This window comes from Pyxicephalus adspersus, chromosome 3 (genome assembly GCF_032062135.1).
Source record: "Pyxicephalus adspersus chromosome 3, UCB_Pads_2.0, whole genome shotgun sequence".
Lineage (NCBI taxonomy): Eukaryota > Metazoa > Chordata > Amphibia > Anura > Pyxicephalidae > Pyxicephalus > Pyxicephalus adspersus.
The window spans coordinates 136,040,612-136,057,929 of NC_092860.1; the positions used below are offsets into that span (position 1 = coordinate 136,040,612).

A 17,318-nucleotide genomic window follows, 5' to 3' on the forward strand; every position below is an offset into this window, starting at 1 on the left:
ATTATTCCATCAGGCATCATGGAGGGGGGAAAGTTTGTGTAAACTCTAATCCCAACCTGGAGCATAAGCGCCAACACTTTCATGTTTTAGGAAGGGGATTGAGTCCCATGATCATAAAAACGTGGAAGTACCGGGCATTTGATTTGGTGCTATTGCTGGCAGAGAGATAGGCAGAAGGTGGCACTCTGTTTCTTGAATGTTGGGAAGGTAAAACAGATACAGGCAGAATCAACGACCATTTGTAGCATCTTTAGCAAGGCTAATATCAGAAATTCTAGGTCAAGCATTCCTGCACAGCTCCCAGCATCTTACTAGCCACCCATGCCGTGAAGAACCAGCAGCTGCACATTTCACAGCCTTCAGTGGTGTTGTATAGTTGACTGTATTAATAATATTATTACACAGTATTTACATAGCGCTCACATAATATGCAACGCTGTACAAAGTCCATGTCGTTAACTGTCCGCCAGAGGAGCTCATATCTCTCATCTAATGTCTCTACCTACTTCATATGTCTTTATTACAGTCTAAGGACAATTTTTTTCGGGGGGAAGGCTATGAACCTAACTGCATTTTTGGAATGTGGGAAGAAAACCAGAAACCCACACAAACACGAGGAGAACCTGCAAACTCCATGCAGATAGTGCAGAAGGTACTGTGTTGTTGTTTTTTTATTTTTAATAATCCTAATAATTTTTCTTTGCCAATGGGTCCTGGCTAGCATTAGCCATTTAACATGAGATTTTATCTGTAGCCTGGGGTGGTTATTCGATTACAGGAGAAGTATAAATCACCTTGAAGTTCTTGTTCAATGTTAGTAACATTGCAGCTTTGATTTGATAACTCTTTTTTTTTTCATCACAGACTTACTGGCTTCATCATTACTGCATGTGCTTTCAATTCCTCCAATAACAAAGCTTGCTTAGTTTTAGGTGTCAGATGACTCTGCAGAACATCGCACACCCATCAACTGCCAGCTACCAGGCACATTGTATTCTCTACAAAAATAATGAATATCCCAAGCCATGGAAACAGAGCTGACTGTAGAATGTATCTGTGCCCGATAATCAGTAAATGATGATAGCTAACAGACATGCAATTGCAATGATAAAAGAAAAGATCAAAATACTTGATATGGACCCAAATTGCAAAATAAATGTATACTGAAATAATCAGAGAAGTCTTGATGTTTTAGCTCAAACCAAATGTTGCTTTTGCAGAGCGACTGAAACTAAAGATGGAAATGTGGCTGTTGTAAGTTTATTTATTAAAATGTTTTAAGAGCAATAGCAAGGGAGATGTTTGTGCAGATTTACAGGAAACTTGTCATAAGTCACGCCTGGTTTAGTTCCAGAACTACATATATGTGGAATCAGTCCATTTCAGGGCCAGAGGCTCATATTGGATGTTTTTGGTGCAGGGACAGAAGGCATTCAGCTGTGGTCATGGTGCAAGATGGGCCAATAGTTTCTGCAATCTCAGAGTAAGTATGGATTTGAAGGGAATGGCTTAGTATTATCAGTAAATATAGGGATTTAGGTAAAGGTTAATGGTATAGTTACAGGTTAAATCAGAGTTAAAGGGTTGTTAAATACATTTTAGGGATATGGTTACAATATTAAGGGGAATGTGTAATAGTTTAATACATTTTTCTATAATAATAACAATAAAAATAACATTATATCATGGCTCCTAGACTTTTCTAAAGCTGCCCCGAATCTCTGGAATGGTCTTCCTCATCTTATTTGGCTTGCTTTTACTTTCTGCTCATTTAAAAGAGCACTCAAAACCTCTTTATACTTGCCTACCCATCTTCCTCTGGCTCTTAAATCCTCACTACTTCCCACCACTACATATCTCCCCTACTATTGTGTGTCACTTCCCCCACCTCTTAGATTGTAAGCTCTTCGGGGCAGGGTCCTCTCCTCCTGTGTCACTGTCTGTACCTGTCTGTCATTTGTAACCCCTATTTAATGTACAGCGCTGTGTAATATGTTGGTGCTATATAAATCCTGTTTATTAATAATAATAATAATAATATTATTATTATTATTATTATTATTATTAATAGAAGCATTACCATATCATGATAATCATTTGGAATCTATTTTTGAGCCAGCCGATGAAGCTTTAGGCCTCTGTTCATCTGTGGATCACAATGTAGTTTAAAAAAGCTTTGGTTTACAGGCACCATAGCTCAAGCACTAATGCAGTAATTCACACAGAGAATAAGACAAATCCATATTTTAAGGTTTCACACAGACAACAGAATGGGGAAGAAAGGTGATATAAATGAACAAAGACATTGCAAGTTTGATGGTATCATGTGGGCTGGTTTGGGTTTTCAGAAACTGCTGATCTGCTGGTATTGTTGTGCACAATTATCTAGGATATACAAGGAAAGGTCCAAAAATAATAAAATATCCAGTGAGCCTTGGACAGAGGGGAATGGTCAGACTGGTTCGAGCTAGCATAATCCCTAGTCGTTCATTTTCTAACGACAATTATTGCATAAGTGTACCTAGCTTAATAATTGCTTAAATGCCACACCCTACCTTAGTATTGTCGCTGACCATGTCAATCTCTATATAACCACTTGACCATGTATCCATCTTCAGAAGGCTACTTCCAGCAGGATAATGCTCAAGGATAATGTCACAAAGCTCAAATCTTCTCAAACTAGTTTCTTTAACATGACAATGTGTTCACTGTACACCAATGACCTCTATATACCCCAGATCACAATCCCTTAATACAGCTTTGTATGGGTGTGGTAGAACAGGGGATTTGCATCATGGACATGCAGACAACAAATCTTCAGCAACTGTGTGATGCTATCATGGTAATTTGGACCAAAATCCCTGATCCCTGACACCTTTTTTGTTGTGGTGACAGTGGCTTCACTGATATGGAACAGTAAGAGGTTTTAGCCTTCCCCTTCTCTAAAATATTTAATCTGTGCTGCTGTTGGAAATTGTTTGCATACTTACTGTCTAATGACTATGGCATTGAGGCCAAAATTCTCCAACAGCCCCAGACAGCAATAAAAACCCTACAAAGGTTCTAATCTTTCCAAAGCTTTTTCAAAACATATCAATAATTGGTTTTGGCAAGACAACCATTTCACGTGGCAGTGGGGAATTCTATTTTTTTAGGTTACGTGTTGCAGTGGGTAGGTATCAACTATTACATGTAAATTTGTGGTTAGGTTTAGGGTGAAGATTTGGGAAAGATTACAGGTCTGATATATTAAAGCTCTCCAGGACTGGAAGATCATGGATGAACCTGCATAATCCAGCAAACCTGTAATGGATTTGGTCCTGGACTGAAAACATTTACTAACTATGAGCTAAAAGCTTTTTAAAGAAATTAATTCCCTGGTTCACAAGGTGATCCCAAGATAGTCTATCTTCTCCAGTCTTGGATAGCTTTAATAAAGCAGGCCCAAGGATAACAGGTAGCCTAAAGCTGTGTACACAAGTTTCATTTTCACTGTCCGAGACAGACCTATGTGACTTTCCCCTGTGAAAATCCCCGATTTGATGGTCCACTATACTCAATCCCTAAGTGGCCAACATGAATAATTAATTTTGTATTCTAATAGGGAGTAAGCAGTGCAGTGCACTTTCACTTGTCCTCCCCTGTTTTACTCAAAACAGGGCCTTGGGCAAAATATGAGGTGGGGGCCCCCATCTGCACCAACTCCTATTCCGTCAATTGGAGTGGGTGGGATTCCTGGAAAACTGCCCAATTCCTCCATCCTCCAAAAAAAAAAACAACCCCGCCTCTTTCTGTAAATCAGAACTTATTTGTTGTTCTGTCGCTGGAAACAATCATTAACAATTGTTTCCAGCAACAATTACTTAGCGGCAGTGTGGGGCTTAGGAGTCAAGTTAAGGGAATGGAATAGGTGAGGTGCAGCATACTTTTTTCAAACTTTTTTGCAAAGAAACCCACACCTAGAAGTACCAGCCACGTGGCACTGATACTGAATGTGCATTTACACATTATTGGGGTTTATTACTATTGAACTAGTTCACTTTGCAATGTGAAGGTTGACGCAGCTCATGATTTTGTGGATGGACAATTGACGTGAACACAGCTTTGCTGAATTCATGTTATTATTAATACTCAGTATTTTTTTAGCGCTAACATAATACACAGCGCTGTACAAAATCCATAGTCATGTCACTAGCTGTCCCTTAAAGGGGCCCACAATCTAATGTCCCTACCATAGTCATATGTCATTATGTCTAAGGTTAATTTTGGGGGGAAACCAATTAATTAACTGCATGTTTTTGGAACATGGGAGGAATCCAAAGTACCCAAAGGAAACCCACACAAACACAGGGAAAACCAGCAAACTCCATGCAGATAGTGTCCTGCCTGAGATTGCAACCTGGGACATAGCGCTGCAGAGGCCTGAGTGCTAACCTCTGAGCCATCATGCTGCAACATTGTGGTCATTTCATTTTATTTCAATGTTAGTTTACCTTAGCTGTTGAGTTAGTCTTTAATAATTGTACCTAAATCCTCATGAAATCCTGCTTTGTACATATCTTCCTTCTCCACTGATTTAGTCCATGTCCCATACTCCCATCTTTAGTATTTCTTCCATCTGGCATCTGCGCATGTACAAGATCAGTTGCCACGTCACAACAGCATCCAATATGTAGCATGTGGATTGTCATTACTGACTTGTAATGTGGGGATCTCAGGAGACAGGTAGACCACTTTGTCATTGAAACTCAGGTGAGAAGACAAGAAGCCATAAAAGAAAAAAAGTGTAATCAAATAACACCATGAATAAACTGTATATCTAAAAAAAGAGCGTGGTTTACAATAAAGCAAAAATTAATTTGCATGAAAGGTCCCCCCAGAAATATACCTGTTAATCTGCCTGAAATGTGAATAGCTCTTATCTGCCTATAGTGCATGGACACAACACATTTGTGTGATTTGTGGTGTCAGTCTTGTCCAGTTTCTTGTGCTAAACTACTCAACTATTCCTTGTCTTCATTACTAAAGCATAGGCACTAATTACTTGTAGCCCTAAAAACTGGAAGGAACTGACCCTTTGGAAACAGGCAGAAAGTCCAGGATCTTTTCTTATTAAGTCTTCTTTTTTAACACATAATAAAAAAATGCTTTGTTGTTGAAGTGTAGAAAAATACTGAAATAAGTAAAAAGTATAACAAGTAGACCAGAGAAGAACAAGTAACAGAAATGCATTCTTAAGGTTTACATATACTCTAATTAGATGTACTATTTTCATATTATTAAACATGACTTATATAGCGCCAACATAATATGCAGCGCTGTACACTTACTAGAGGTCCAAATGACAGACAGTGGCACAGGGGAAGGGGAGGACCCTGCTCCGAAGAGCTTACAATCTAGAAGGTGTGTGAAGTATCACACAATACTAGGTGCTATATGCTATTTTGAAAACTCTTGCAGTACATGTGGTTCAGAAGACAAGATAATAACCCAACAACCATATTATTGCTTAATTATTAAAAATAAGAATGCTCAAACAAACTAATCTTATGACAGATCTCATAACAGAAGAGTTCTGGCTGGATAGGGATGGTTATAATCTGCATGGTGTTCTATAGAGCTGGTTATTATCCTAATTAGTGATTTGCATGTAATGTCTTCTGTGTTAATGCTGGGATTTGTAGTCCTACTGCTGCAGACTGGAGTTACTGCTTAACCCTATGTATGATCAGCATGGTCCAAATGGCTAATTTGTAGTACCCCCTGGCTCAGATCTGTGTGTACCCCTCCCTCGATGCCATGCTATCCATCACAGGAGCCTAGTGCCATTTGGGCTAGGCTCACAGTCTGCCTGACATCATAAAGCTTAAATAACCGTAAGGCATTGTTACTCCCTGGCAGCAAAGTGCCTCGTTACGCCCGATTGAGCTAATTGCTTTGAAATAGGATATATTATCTATAATTATAGAGTTCTCGGAGGAGACGGTCAGCCTCCACTTTCATCTTTCCCAAGTGCATCATAATGTCGAGATCAAATTAATTTGGGCCACTTGAAATAGCGCATTCCTCTGAGGCCAGGCGCACCCTGGACAATGGGGCCCTTTCAGAGTGGCCCCTCTGTGATCAGACAGGAAACCAAACTGGGATTTGGGGTCTCCCAGGCTGTCATTGTAGTCCTCAGGCTGGAGAAGGCGACTACATATTCCAGAGGGGACCCAACATCATCTGATGGCTCTATCAGTTTGGATTTATAGGGATTCTCCAAAAATTCCAAAAAGCTGAAAATGCACACTGTAGATTTTATATCTTTATTTGCTTTATTACTTTTTTATTATTATCCCTGATTTGCACAGGTGATCATACAGACCAACAACTTTATTTGTAGGAAATCATTTCACACTTTCAAAATGTGCCACATTCCTAAAATGAAGCTTTGCGCATGAGGGCTGAAATGATCAGGGAGTTCCTATAATAAAAAATTCTTTTTCATTTCTCAGCCTTTAAATTTACAGAAATCTAAAATAGAGAAATATGGACATGTGACGTTGTATCCATATTGTATATTCTAGATTCTACAATGTTTAAACACTAAACCTCACTGACAAAATTTAGGGATTGCTCACCTAGCTAAATGATTTTTAGTGAATAGGTGAAGCTGTGTTTGCAAATTATTTACTAGGAAAAAATGTTTTTAATTTTTCATCTTTATAAAAAATTGTCAATTGGTCACTCAATAAATGTGACTTTTCTATGTCCATCCTCTGTGCTATCAGTCATAGGATCAGCCTGTGATCAGCTCTCTCCATGTTGTCTCTTGAAGTCTGACAAGCTCTCTCTTCTCTGGCTGCCTCTGTCTCCTCTATAAAAGGATCTTGTCTTGTGAACTCTCTTTACCACTAAACACAAAGCTAACGTTTACAAAAGCCAGACAATGTCTTCAAATGACTTCTAGGGGCCCTTTCTTTTCACTCCTAGCGTCATTTGTTGTATTCACATTGAGAAAAAAACGCTCTGGGTAATTGGTTTTGATAGGACATTCATTATATTAACAGAAGCTGTTTGGGATGCTAATTGTCCAATATTGTTATCTAGCGCCGATACCCTACAGAGCTCCACATTCCCAAACCAAATACACGGGGGCTGATACTGTCACAGGGGCCACAGGCAGCACAGCCAGCATCCCTCTGAATCACACTCCATGCAGGGGGCTGAGATTGTACATATTTTATATTATATATAAATATAATCTAATATATTTGAGGCTACAGGCAGAACAACCAAGCCACTTACTGAATGACACTCCATGAAGGGGTCTAGGATTATATATATTATACCATAATATAATATATTATATATATTTTATTCAGGGTCTACAGGCAGCCAGTTCCTGCAACAGATTCCATGCAGGGTGCTAGGAAAGAATTATATATAGAGAAAGCATTGCTCCTGTCTGATCATCACAACCAAATCTTTTAAATGAATGATTATACTGTACTTTTCATACTGTAAAAAATTACCTATGGTAGATATATTATACAGAAAAGGCTGTAATTGCTATGAAAGTAATTATATTGCTATAAAACAATATGTTTGATACATTTAAATACAGTATAGCAACATTATAAATTTGGGAAGAAATATCAGAGATTAATATATTAGGAAAACATGTCTAGTGAGTTCTAGTATATATTCTAGTTTATATATATACATAATATATACATAATAATTTTACATTATATGATGAAGACTATTAACATTGATAAATACCAATAGTATAAATGTTGCGCAAATAAATCTGTATAAATATCTCTCCCACTGTCTCTCTCTCTCTCTATCTCCCTATATATAAAAGAACACCCTGCATATTGTATACAGATCCTAATAGTATTATACAAGTTTATTGTTTGCAGATCTCCCTGCCATTTAATCATTTCTATAAACCAATGTTGCAGCGCATTGTAATACAAGTAGCCATTTGTGATATTTTGAAACTTCATTCAGCATTCAGCAGTAAAACAAATGATTGTTAAGGCAAAGCTGTCCTGAAACCAAAAGTCCCTACAATCTCATAGCCTCATGCCAATAGGACATGTTGGGATCTGTAGTTCCCCAACAGCAGACCACAAGTTGTAATCGGATTGACTAAACAAACAGATGTGTGATAAACTAGGTGCCTGCATGGCCATCCTCTTCATCATATTCATCCTCATCATTGCAGAGTAATGTCATTAACCCTCTTATATACTCTAGGAGCAAACTGTTAATCAAAGGCTATTCCCATCATTAGGGAGATAAAGCTAATGATTTGTGAAGATTGGTGGATGAAGAGGCAGACAGACAGGCAGACATATCACCTTATCAAGCTATCCTAACATCTCCTGGAGACTGGCTGACATCTCCATACAATGCAATGGCATGGATTTGGGGAAGGGGGGTAGATTTCATCAGAAATGCCATCTTTTACTGCACTGTAACTTTTTTTTTTTGAGCCCCCTTTATACCCCATGAGCATTGATGGAGGAGTGACTTTTTCTGTTTGCAGTTCTTCCCTATGAAACAACAGAGCATGTATTAGTGGGAAAGGCATGGTGGGGCAGGGGGATTGTTCAAGCTGAATGGGCTGCTGTCCCTGCAGGGCTCCTTGATGTGAGTTAACCTCCTGAATGGTCCCCTCCAGCCCATTGCCTTTGATCACACCGCTGCTGGCGCCTAAAAACAACATCACTTGTCTGCCTATTAGAGCCACTGACTAATCGTGACAGATTGTTTATACTCGCAATTAGCAATGCAGACGCTTCCCTGAGATGCCACTAAACCCTAGCAGAGGGACTATGGAGCAGTGAGGGCCAGAGAGGCAAAGACCCCCTGTTCCCACCAGCAGGGAGAGGGGGGCTCACCTATAGGTTACCCTGCTACAGGGGTGCTGCAGCGCTAGGCGTCTGTCACTGCACCAATAACCCTTCCCAGGGAGGAATTACAGCCTGCAATACATAGAAAACAGTATAAAATACTAAGATATAAAATATAAAATAGTATAAAATACTAAGACATAAAGAGAAAGAAAGAAAGAAAGAAAGAAAGAAAGAAAGAAAGAAAGAAAGAAAGAAAGAAAAAGAAAAGTAGTAATAGAAACAGACGCAGTATAAAATAAAAGCAAATAAGAAACTCATAACAATGTTTTTTATAATTTATGAATTTTTGTGAATATTGTATCGTTCTTATATTTTCTTTTCAGTTGGTTTGATTCTTTTCACATCACACAACAACTCATTTCATTATTTCATGTACGTTTTTGTTCATGGTCAGGCAGATTAATAAACCCTAAAGCCATATTTTATTATTCCATAATAATATATATAAAGATTGGGGGATTATTAATTGTTATTTTCTATAAAATTATTTATATTTGTATTATTATTACTACAGCTACTACTAGTTATATTACTATTATTACTTCTATTTCTGTGTGTTATTTTTACTCGTGATATTTTTTATTATCGTTATATTACTATTACTATTTATATCATTTTTTTTATATTATTATAATTATCATTATGACTTTCTCTGTCCTTTTTTCTCCTTGCACATGGTAACTGTCCCGGGTCTTATCAGAAGGGTAAGCTCTGTGTATAGGGGAATCTTATGTCCTATATACAGTGCAAGGACTAATATCGGAGATTTCATTCCCGGGGAGCGGCTCATGGAAAATAGCGTCTGCCCGCTGATATAATTACCTTTAAATGACTGATCAGTCTTTGTGTTTTTAGGAGATTAGAGCCCTGCAGCTATCAATAAACTTGTCCCAGCAAGATATCAATCATTATATTATATACTGCTCATTTCCCCACATGCAATCATATAGGTGTCCATGTTATGTGTATGTAGTCTATTGTATAGGTTTGCTGCATGTGTATTTAATAAATATACAATAATAAGTTGTCATATATTATTAATATATATGCCATAAATATATATTATGAATATTTTAGTTCGGTTTGAACACATGCATACATAGTGGAATGGATCTGCGTATCTCTATAGATAGATGTAAGTAGGCAAATAAAATCTTCTCTTATACATATCAGTATGTAGATGTATTATTATACATTATTATTAATATATATATATATATATATATATATATTATTATTAATAATAATAATAATATTAATAATAATATTAAACAGGGTTTATATAGCGCCAACATATTACGCAGCGCTGTACATCAATACATCAAATAGGGGTTGCAAATGACAGACAGCAGACAGATACAGAGTGAGTGTAACACAGGAGGAGGAGGGGACCCTGCCCCGAAGAGCTTACAATCTAAGAGGTTGGGGAAGTAACACACAATATATAGTTTTTAACTTTAATATATCAAACTTTTTGCTATGTTTTAATATATATTTGTGTAGTTTTTTTACATACATGTATATATATATATATATGTGGGGACTTTTTTATGGGGTTTGTACATGTGTATGTGTACAGAGTATATATATTTTTAAACTATATTATATTTATTTTTGTGTTTGTTACATATGTATATATGTATGTATGTATGTACATGCGTATATATACAAACACTTTTTTAAGGGGGGCTTTTAGTACAGAATGCTCATTTATTGTAATAGGGGTGTATGTGTGTGCGCATGTGTTTGTGTACATGTATAGAATCCACATTTATTGTAATGGGGGTGTTGTGTATGTGTGCATGTGTTTGTGTACAGACTGCACATTTTTATAATTGTGATGAGGTTTTTGTGTGTTGCTTGTGGATGTGTTTATGTAGAGAATCCCCATTTTTATAAATGTGATGGGTTTTTGGTAATGTGTTTGTACATGTGTTTGCTTATATGTACATTATCCACATAAGACAATACATTGTAAATTGGTTTGTTTTGAGTAGGAAGAGCCTTGTCCTTTCTTTCAAAGTAAAGGAAAGTAGTTTTGTTGGCAAGTGAGGCTATATTTGTTATTGGTGAGATGTATCATTTTCATTTGTTTGAAGATAAGAGGTTTTTTCATCAGTCCTTCTCTTTGAAGGTGGATTAGGAGTAATAATAAACACACTAATTATGCTTAATTTGTGTTTTAGGTAATTTCAAACTGTTGTTAAACAATCCGATTTGCATTTCTTTTATTTAACAAGTCAACAACAAGGCTGCAAATGACAAAAAGGGCAATTGGTGATTCCATGAAAGGAAAGGCTCAGCAAAGCTTTGAATTGAATGGGAACTGAGAAGCTGCCCCCAGGTTCTATAGTTAGAGATACTTGTGTGTGTGTGTGTGAGTGGGAAGGCGACCAATCACAGCTCTCCTCCCTCCCCCTCTGCTCTCCCATTGGTCCGTTCTATCATTGGCTGTGCTTTATTAGAAAGAAAGTGCTGAGTTTCCAGCTTGATATATGACAAGTCCAGCCAGCACTGGGATTTGCATTGTTGGTCGTCCATGGAAGGAACTTGTCCCTTGGCTCTCTGAGGTCTAGAAAGGAGAACTCTGTATGGCCCCTGTTGTTCTTATGACTTCTGCCCAGCTTGGTGTAAAAGTTGAAAACTCTTCTTGCAGCAAGACTACCATGCAAACCAGTCTAAAGATGGCATTGGAGGAAGAAATTGAAAAGCCCAGGACTAATGCAGCTATCCTGCCCTTCAGTGTGGAAGCATTGATGGCTGACAAGAAACCAGGGAGAGACCTCTCCAGCCCAGCAGTGTCCCCACTAGCAGGCACATCCCATAGCCCTAGGATGGGCTCACTGGCAGCAATAGACACCCCCAGCTCCCCCATGTCTCTGAACAGCCATTACTCTGTTGGAGGGATCATGAAACTCCCAGAAGAAGCACTTGTCAAATCTGAGAGCCCAGAAAGGCAAGACAGGAACCCCTGGATGCAAAGCTCCAGATTCTCCCCTTCTCCTACAAGTGAGTCAACTTCAACATTTTATATTACAATGTATTTATTTTATGTTGCTGTATAAGAAACTCAAAAAGTTACATTAGTTTAGTTACACTTGGCAAATCGATTTTTTATGTTGACTTACTGTGCAGGGGATTTTTCATTTTCACCTTTTCTCCGCTACGTTAGCTCATGATAATAAAATAGAACTTTCTCCTGAATCATTTTTGGTTTAGCAGTGATCACAAGCTTCCCCTTTAATAATTAACATCTCTTTTTTTATATCAAGGTAAATATACCGTTTTTTGTTTGTAACGAATTACTTTATCCCCTAGGAATATTAACAATATTTTTTGTTTTATTAAGATTTTGCATTATTATAGGAAAGAACAAGAGAAAACCAAAATGTCAAGACATAAAGAAAATAAACAAATAATAATCTAAACTAAAACTATTTTAGGAAGTAGGTCATGGCTAGAAATAAGTTTGTTTTACATAAAAGGAAGCTAGATAGTATGGTAGATAATTTTATTAGTTGAGAGAACAAGATGAACGTTCTAAAATAGAATCTGAACATTCTAAGTGAAGTCATAATGTTTTAATTTCAATTGCAGGGTTCTAAAAAAAAAGTATCCTGAAGTTTGTAAATGTAATGAAACTGTAGCACTGCTCTAATCATTTCTTCTGTTTCTTTTAGGGAGAATGAGCCCTCCAGCCTGCACCCTGAGAAAACACAAAACTAACAGAAAGCCCAGGACACCTTTTACCACCTCCCAACTTCTGGCCCTGGAGAGGAAATTCAGACAGAAGCAATATCTGTCCATAGCAGAAAGAGCAGAATTTTCCAGTTCTCTCAATCTTACTGAGACTCAGGTGAAGATCTGGTTCCAAAACAGGAGAGCAAAGGCCAAGAGGCTCCAGGAAGCAGAACTGGAAAAACTAAAAATGGCAGCCAAGCCTATGTTACCCCCAGCTTTTGGCATCTCCTTCCCACTTGGGACAGCAGTACCTACAGCCTCCTTGTATGGAACCTCAAATCCTTTCCACAGGCCAACTCTCCCTGTGTCACCTATGGGACTTTACACAGCACATGTGGGATACAGCATGTACCACCTCTCCTAGACTCCATGATGTCACTCACACATCCTTGGCAGAATAACTTTTGCGAATCTTTCGCACTCCATAACCTTGTGTAACTATTTATGAGTTCCTAGGGAATTCATCATCAGAAATAGCATGTCACTTCAACATGTATACCATTATCGCCTTGTCAGCTGTGTCTGGTTAGTGGGATCCTACAAACTTGTCCCCAACTTCTAATCTGTGTGACAGTATTAGTGCAGGGAGATCTGAGCAACAATTTTAATATATTCTTTAAATGCTGATATTTTAGATTCTTTTTTTCTAAAATAGTTACAATCCAACAAGATATGTCAGTTTAGAATTCAGCTGAAATATCCAAAGGACCTCACCATAATATATATATATATATATATATATATATATATATATATATATATATATATAGCTGGGTGTTTTTTGTAGATTATATACACCCAGTGTGATCACAATTTGACATTGTCGATAACTGGATATATATGTAAAACGTGTATATCTCTTACATGTAAGAGATCATGTATTTCTATTAACAGCACTGTCTGTTTGCCTTCTTTTTTTGTTATTTCAATAATCCCTTTGGAAGGGGTTTGTATTATGTAATATACTGTATATTTGAAATTTATTATCATTTATATTATAGTTCTATTTGTTAAATAAATTAATTTTAATGTATTTCGGTTGTAGCCTTATTTGTAATTGGGAAAAGCAGCACGAACTAACAAATGCTTCAAGAATATCGCATAGAAGTAGAGGGATCGGTTTCTATCTTTACATTATTAACACAATATTTATTGATTGCTATATATCCGATTTTTTTTCTAATTGAATGTAATGTAAGTATGTAAGTAAAAGCTTGCCATGGATCGGATATGTTTGTAGAGCTGACTATAAATCTTCCAGCTTGGGAGGACTTTCTGGCGCCTCCATAAACTAACTTTATGTCAAAATGTTAAAGTTAGAATAGTGGAATTATTAGTTAGAGTGAGTTATCAAAAACCGTACATTATCTTAAATTTTCAGTCATTTCATTTACTTTTACAGTATTTTATAGTAGGTTATTGACTTTGCGAATTTATTTTTTAATTTATTTGCACAAAATGTTTTTGTAACTTCATTTGATACATGTTTGTGCAGGCTAAAATGTATACAATGTTACTAAATACACATAATTATATTTTTATTTATACATACTTTTCATACATTTCAACTTTTGGATACTAACTTTTTACATACTCTTTATAAATACTGGAGGGATTGAATCTGAGAATATATATATATATATATATATATATATTTATATATACATATATACACATACATATATAAATTCTCAGATTCACTGCCTCCAACACTTATAAAGAGTATGTAATATATAATTGTGTTTATTTAGTAACAACGAGCATATATATATATATATATATATATATATATATATATATGCAATTACTCTATCAAAAACATTTTATTATTAAATACATATTAAGGATAGAGAAATAGAATATGTGTGCAATTTCCCCATCTCTTTATCTGCTCTATTTGCTATATATATATATATATATATATATATATATATATATATATATAGAAATATTGATAATGTAGTACATGTAAAAGTATAGGGACACAGAGAGAAAGAGTTTCCCATACATAAAAAAAAAACAAATGAAGATAGAAGAAATAATTGTATAAGCATTTTATTGCTTTATAGTTGTGATACATTTTTTAATACCATTAAATAATAATTTTTCTTACACCATTAGGAAGATGCTTTCATAGGAAGACTATTTTGTCTTTACACTATTTAAAATGACAATAAAGAAGCTATAGCTTATACAAATCTTTCACAATTCGTAGCTGCAGAATGATCAGTGACCCTCATCTCCAAGTCGTGTTCATTCTGTATTCTTGCAATGACTGGAGCCCACAAAGCGGCAGCAGAGGCCGACGCGCAGTACACACAGCCTAATTGCTTGTAATGAAGCAGGGTTGTGCAGGCGCAGCTCTGGCTCCAGTTAGACTGTAGCTCGGGGCGAAAGGAAACTTCTCCAGAGTTACTAATATCAGAGATGCTTTTAATAAATGGCCAGACCTCTCTAGTTTTATTAAAGTCCTCCTGTCATCCTCCAATTGTTGTCCCCTTACATCACTCTGATTGAAAGGCCAATAAACATAAATTACATCTCAGTTTACACAAATGGCATGCTGTAATTCCCACTAATAACTGTGGAAGAGGACTATCAGCCCATGAGGTTTATAATGTGTTATTTTCTGCTGTATAGAGCTGACTTCCTGCACAAAACTACACACAACAATAACTCACATTTCACTGATGAGCCTATGGTAACCCCAAATGAGAGGCTAATATAGAATAATAAATACAAATCAAACCCAGAGGAATTTATTCTGAAAAAGTGCACAAAATTGGACTGCAACCAAGCAGATATTTTAATCTGTTTCATCGGATCCATTTCTTTGGGTTGGAATTCTCCTTTTATTTAATCATTCATAAATCTGGCTGGGGGAGGTATGAAAAGAGGAGCAATCCTGGAAATATGTAATAGTTGTATATAGTAGACACATTTTATATCTGCTTATTTCTTCAGAGAGAGACCCTAACCGTCAGATTTGTGCAGATTATGAAAAGTAGATCAGTTTATGAAAATTATTTAATGGGTCATTTTTTTAATGATTTTTCCATTTGCAGTATTGCTAAAGCACAGTCAGTTCTTTCTTTCCTCTACTGAGCTTTAGCATCCCACTCACTATGCTAAGACATAGATAGCATTATCTGGTGCATTGGAGATGTTTCATGTCATTAGAGTCTGCAGCCAATACCATCAGAGGGACCTTATCAGTGCAATAAAAGGGTTAGCTGCAAACAAATCCACCCTACATAATGAGCAAACATTGCTGTCCTATGTAAACAAATAATTACAAACTACATATAAACAAGGCTTTTCAAATGTTAACTAGTTGTGATAACATTATGTATATTGGTTGTGTATCTAAGGTGTAATTTAAATACTGTTGGTATACTTTAATGCCAGTTATCTTACTATGTGTATAGATGATGAAACATTTACAGTGCTAATAATCATAGGACAGCAATAGGAGTGCTATTAGGATAGCATAGGAGTAGGGAATAATAAATAAAATACTGGGGAGACTTCCATTTAAGTCCCATTTTACAGTTCTGAAGGAATTCCCCTCTTGGACAGCATACATAAACAAGTGTTACCATTAAGTGATTTTCTCTCTGTCTTGTTGTAGTTATTGTTCAAAAAGGTAATTGTCAGCAGTTTTGAACAAATCTTTCAATGAATCTATCTTCAATCATTTTTGAAACATGATGTGTGACTTTGCAGCAAAGGTTTTTTCCATAATTTGAAGAATACTGGTCATTGGAACTGGAAATTTTCACCCCTTCACTATAGGATTAGTATTTAGGGATATGATTCAAGTTCAAATTTTTTATGGGGTTGTTTTGAACAAAAGCCTTTATATGAATTTATGGAGAAATTCTGGTGGATATTAAAGAAGATAGCAAGGTAAATATTAGCTAATAAGGCATGCCATGGGCTGAGTTCTGATTGGCTGGTGGTTGTCAATTTTGGGTCACATGTTTTATTCAATCACTACTGCCTCTTTCCAGGTAAGTCATCACCAAGCTGTCTAAACCCATGTTTTCCCCTTTCCCTTATGTCAATACTAGATATGAGCATTCATGTTTAGGGTAGCAGTCACAGTGGTTCTACAATTTACTAGGTCCTACCACACAGTACATTCAGGTTGGTGACCTGGACCTGTAAGATTGGACAGTGCAGGGGTAGCAACAGTTTGATGGGGTCATATATCTCTCTTCTTTTTAACAGGTATTATGTGATGAGATGTAAATACATGATGTAGATACACCTGATTGGTTCAAATGTGAAGCCCCTCCAGCTTTTTTATTTTATTATTATTAAACAGTTTTTTTTATAGCACCAACATATTATGCAGTGCTGTACATTAAATAGGGGTTGCAAATGACAGAAGAACACAATGACAGAGGAGGAGAAGAGGGCCGTGCCCCAAAGAGCTCACAATCTAGGAGGTGTGGGATCACACAATAGAAGGGGAGACATGAAGTGGTGGGAAGTAGTAAGGGTTTTAGGAGACAGAAGAAGACCAGTAGGCAAGTCTGAAAAAATAGGTTTTGAGTGCTCTTTTACATGAGCAGAAAGTAGGAGCAAGCTGAATAGGAAGCGGAAGACCATTCCAGAGAGTTGGGGCAGCTCTAGAAAAGTCTTGAAGCCATGCATGTG

The 17,318-nt window shown here is 36.6% G+C and overlaps 1 protein-coding gene across 1 annotated transcript; it reads left to right on the forward strand.

Moving 5' to 3' along the window:
* The first annotated feature begins 11,432 nt into the window (after positions 1 to 11,432).
* MSX1 (msh homeobox 1) lies at positions 11,433 to 13,686 on the forward strand. The gene is made up of 2 exons (XM_072407139.1): positions 11,433 to 11,921; positions 12,593 to 13,686. The coding sequence occupies exons 1-2, from the start codon at positions 11,504 to 11,506 to the stop codon at positions 13,015 to 13,017; spliced, it is 843 nt and encodes a 280-aa protein (XP_072263240.1). The 5' UTR covers positions 11,433 to 11,503; the 3' UTR covers positions 13,018 to 13,686.
* The last annotated feature ends 3,632 nt before the right edge of the window (positions 13,687 to 17,318 follow it).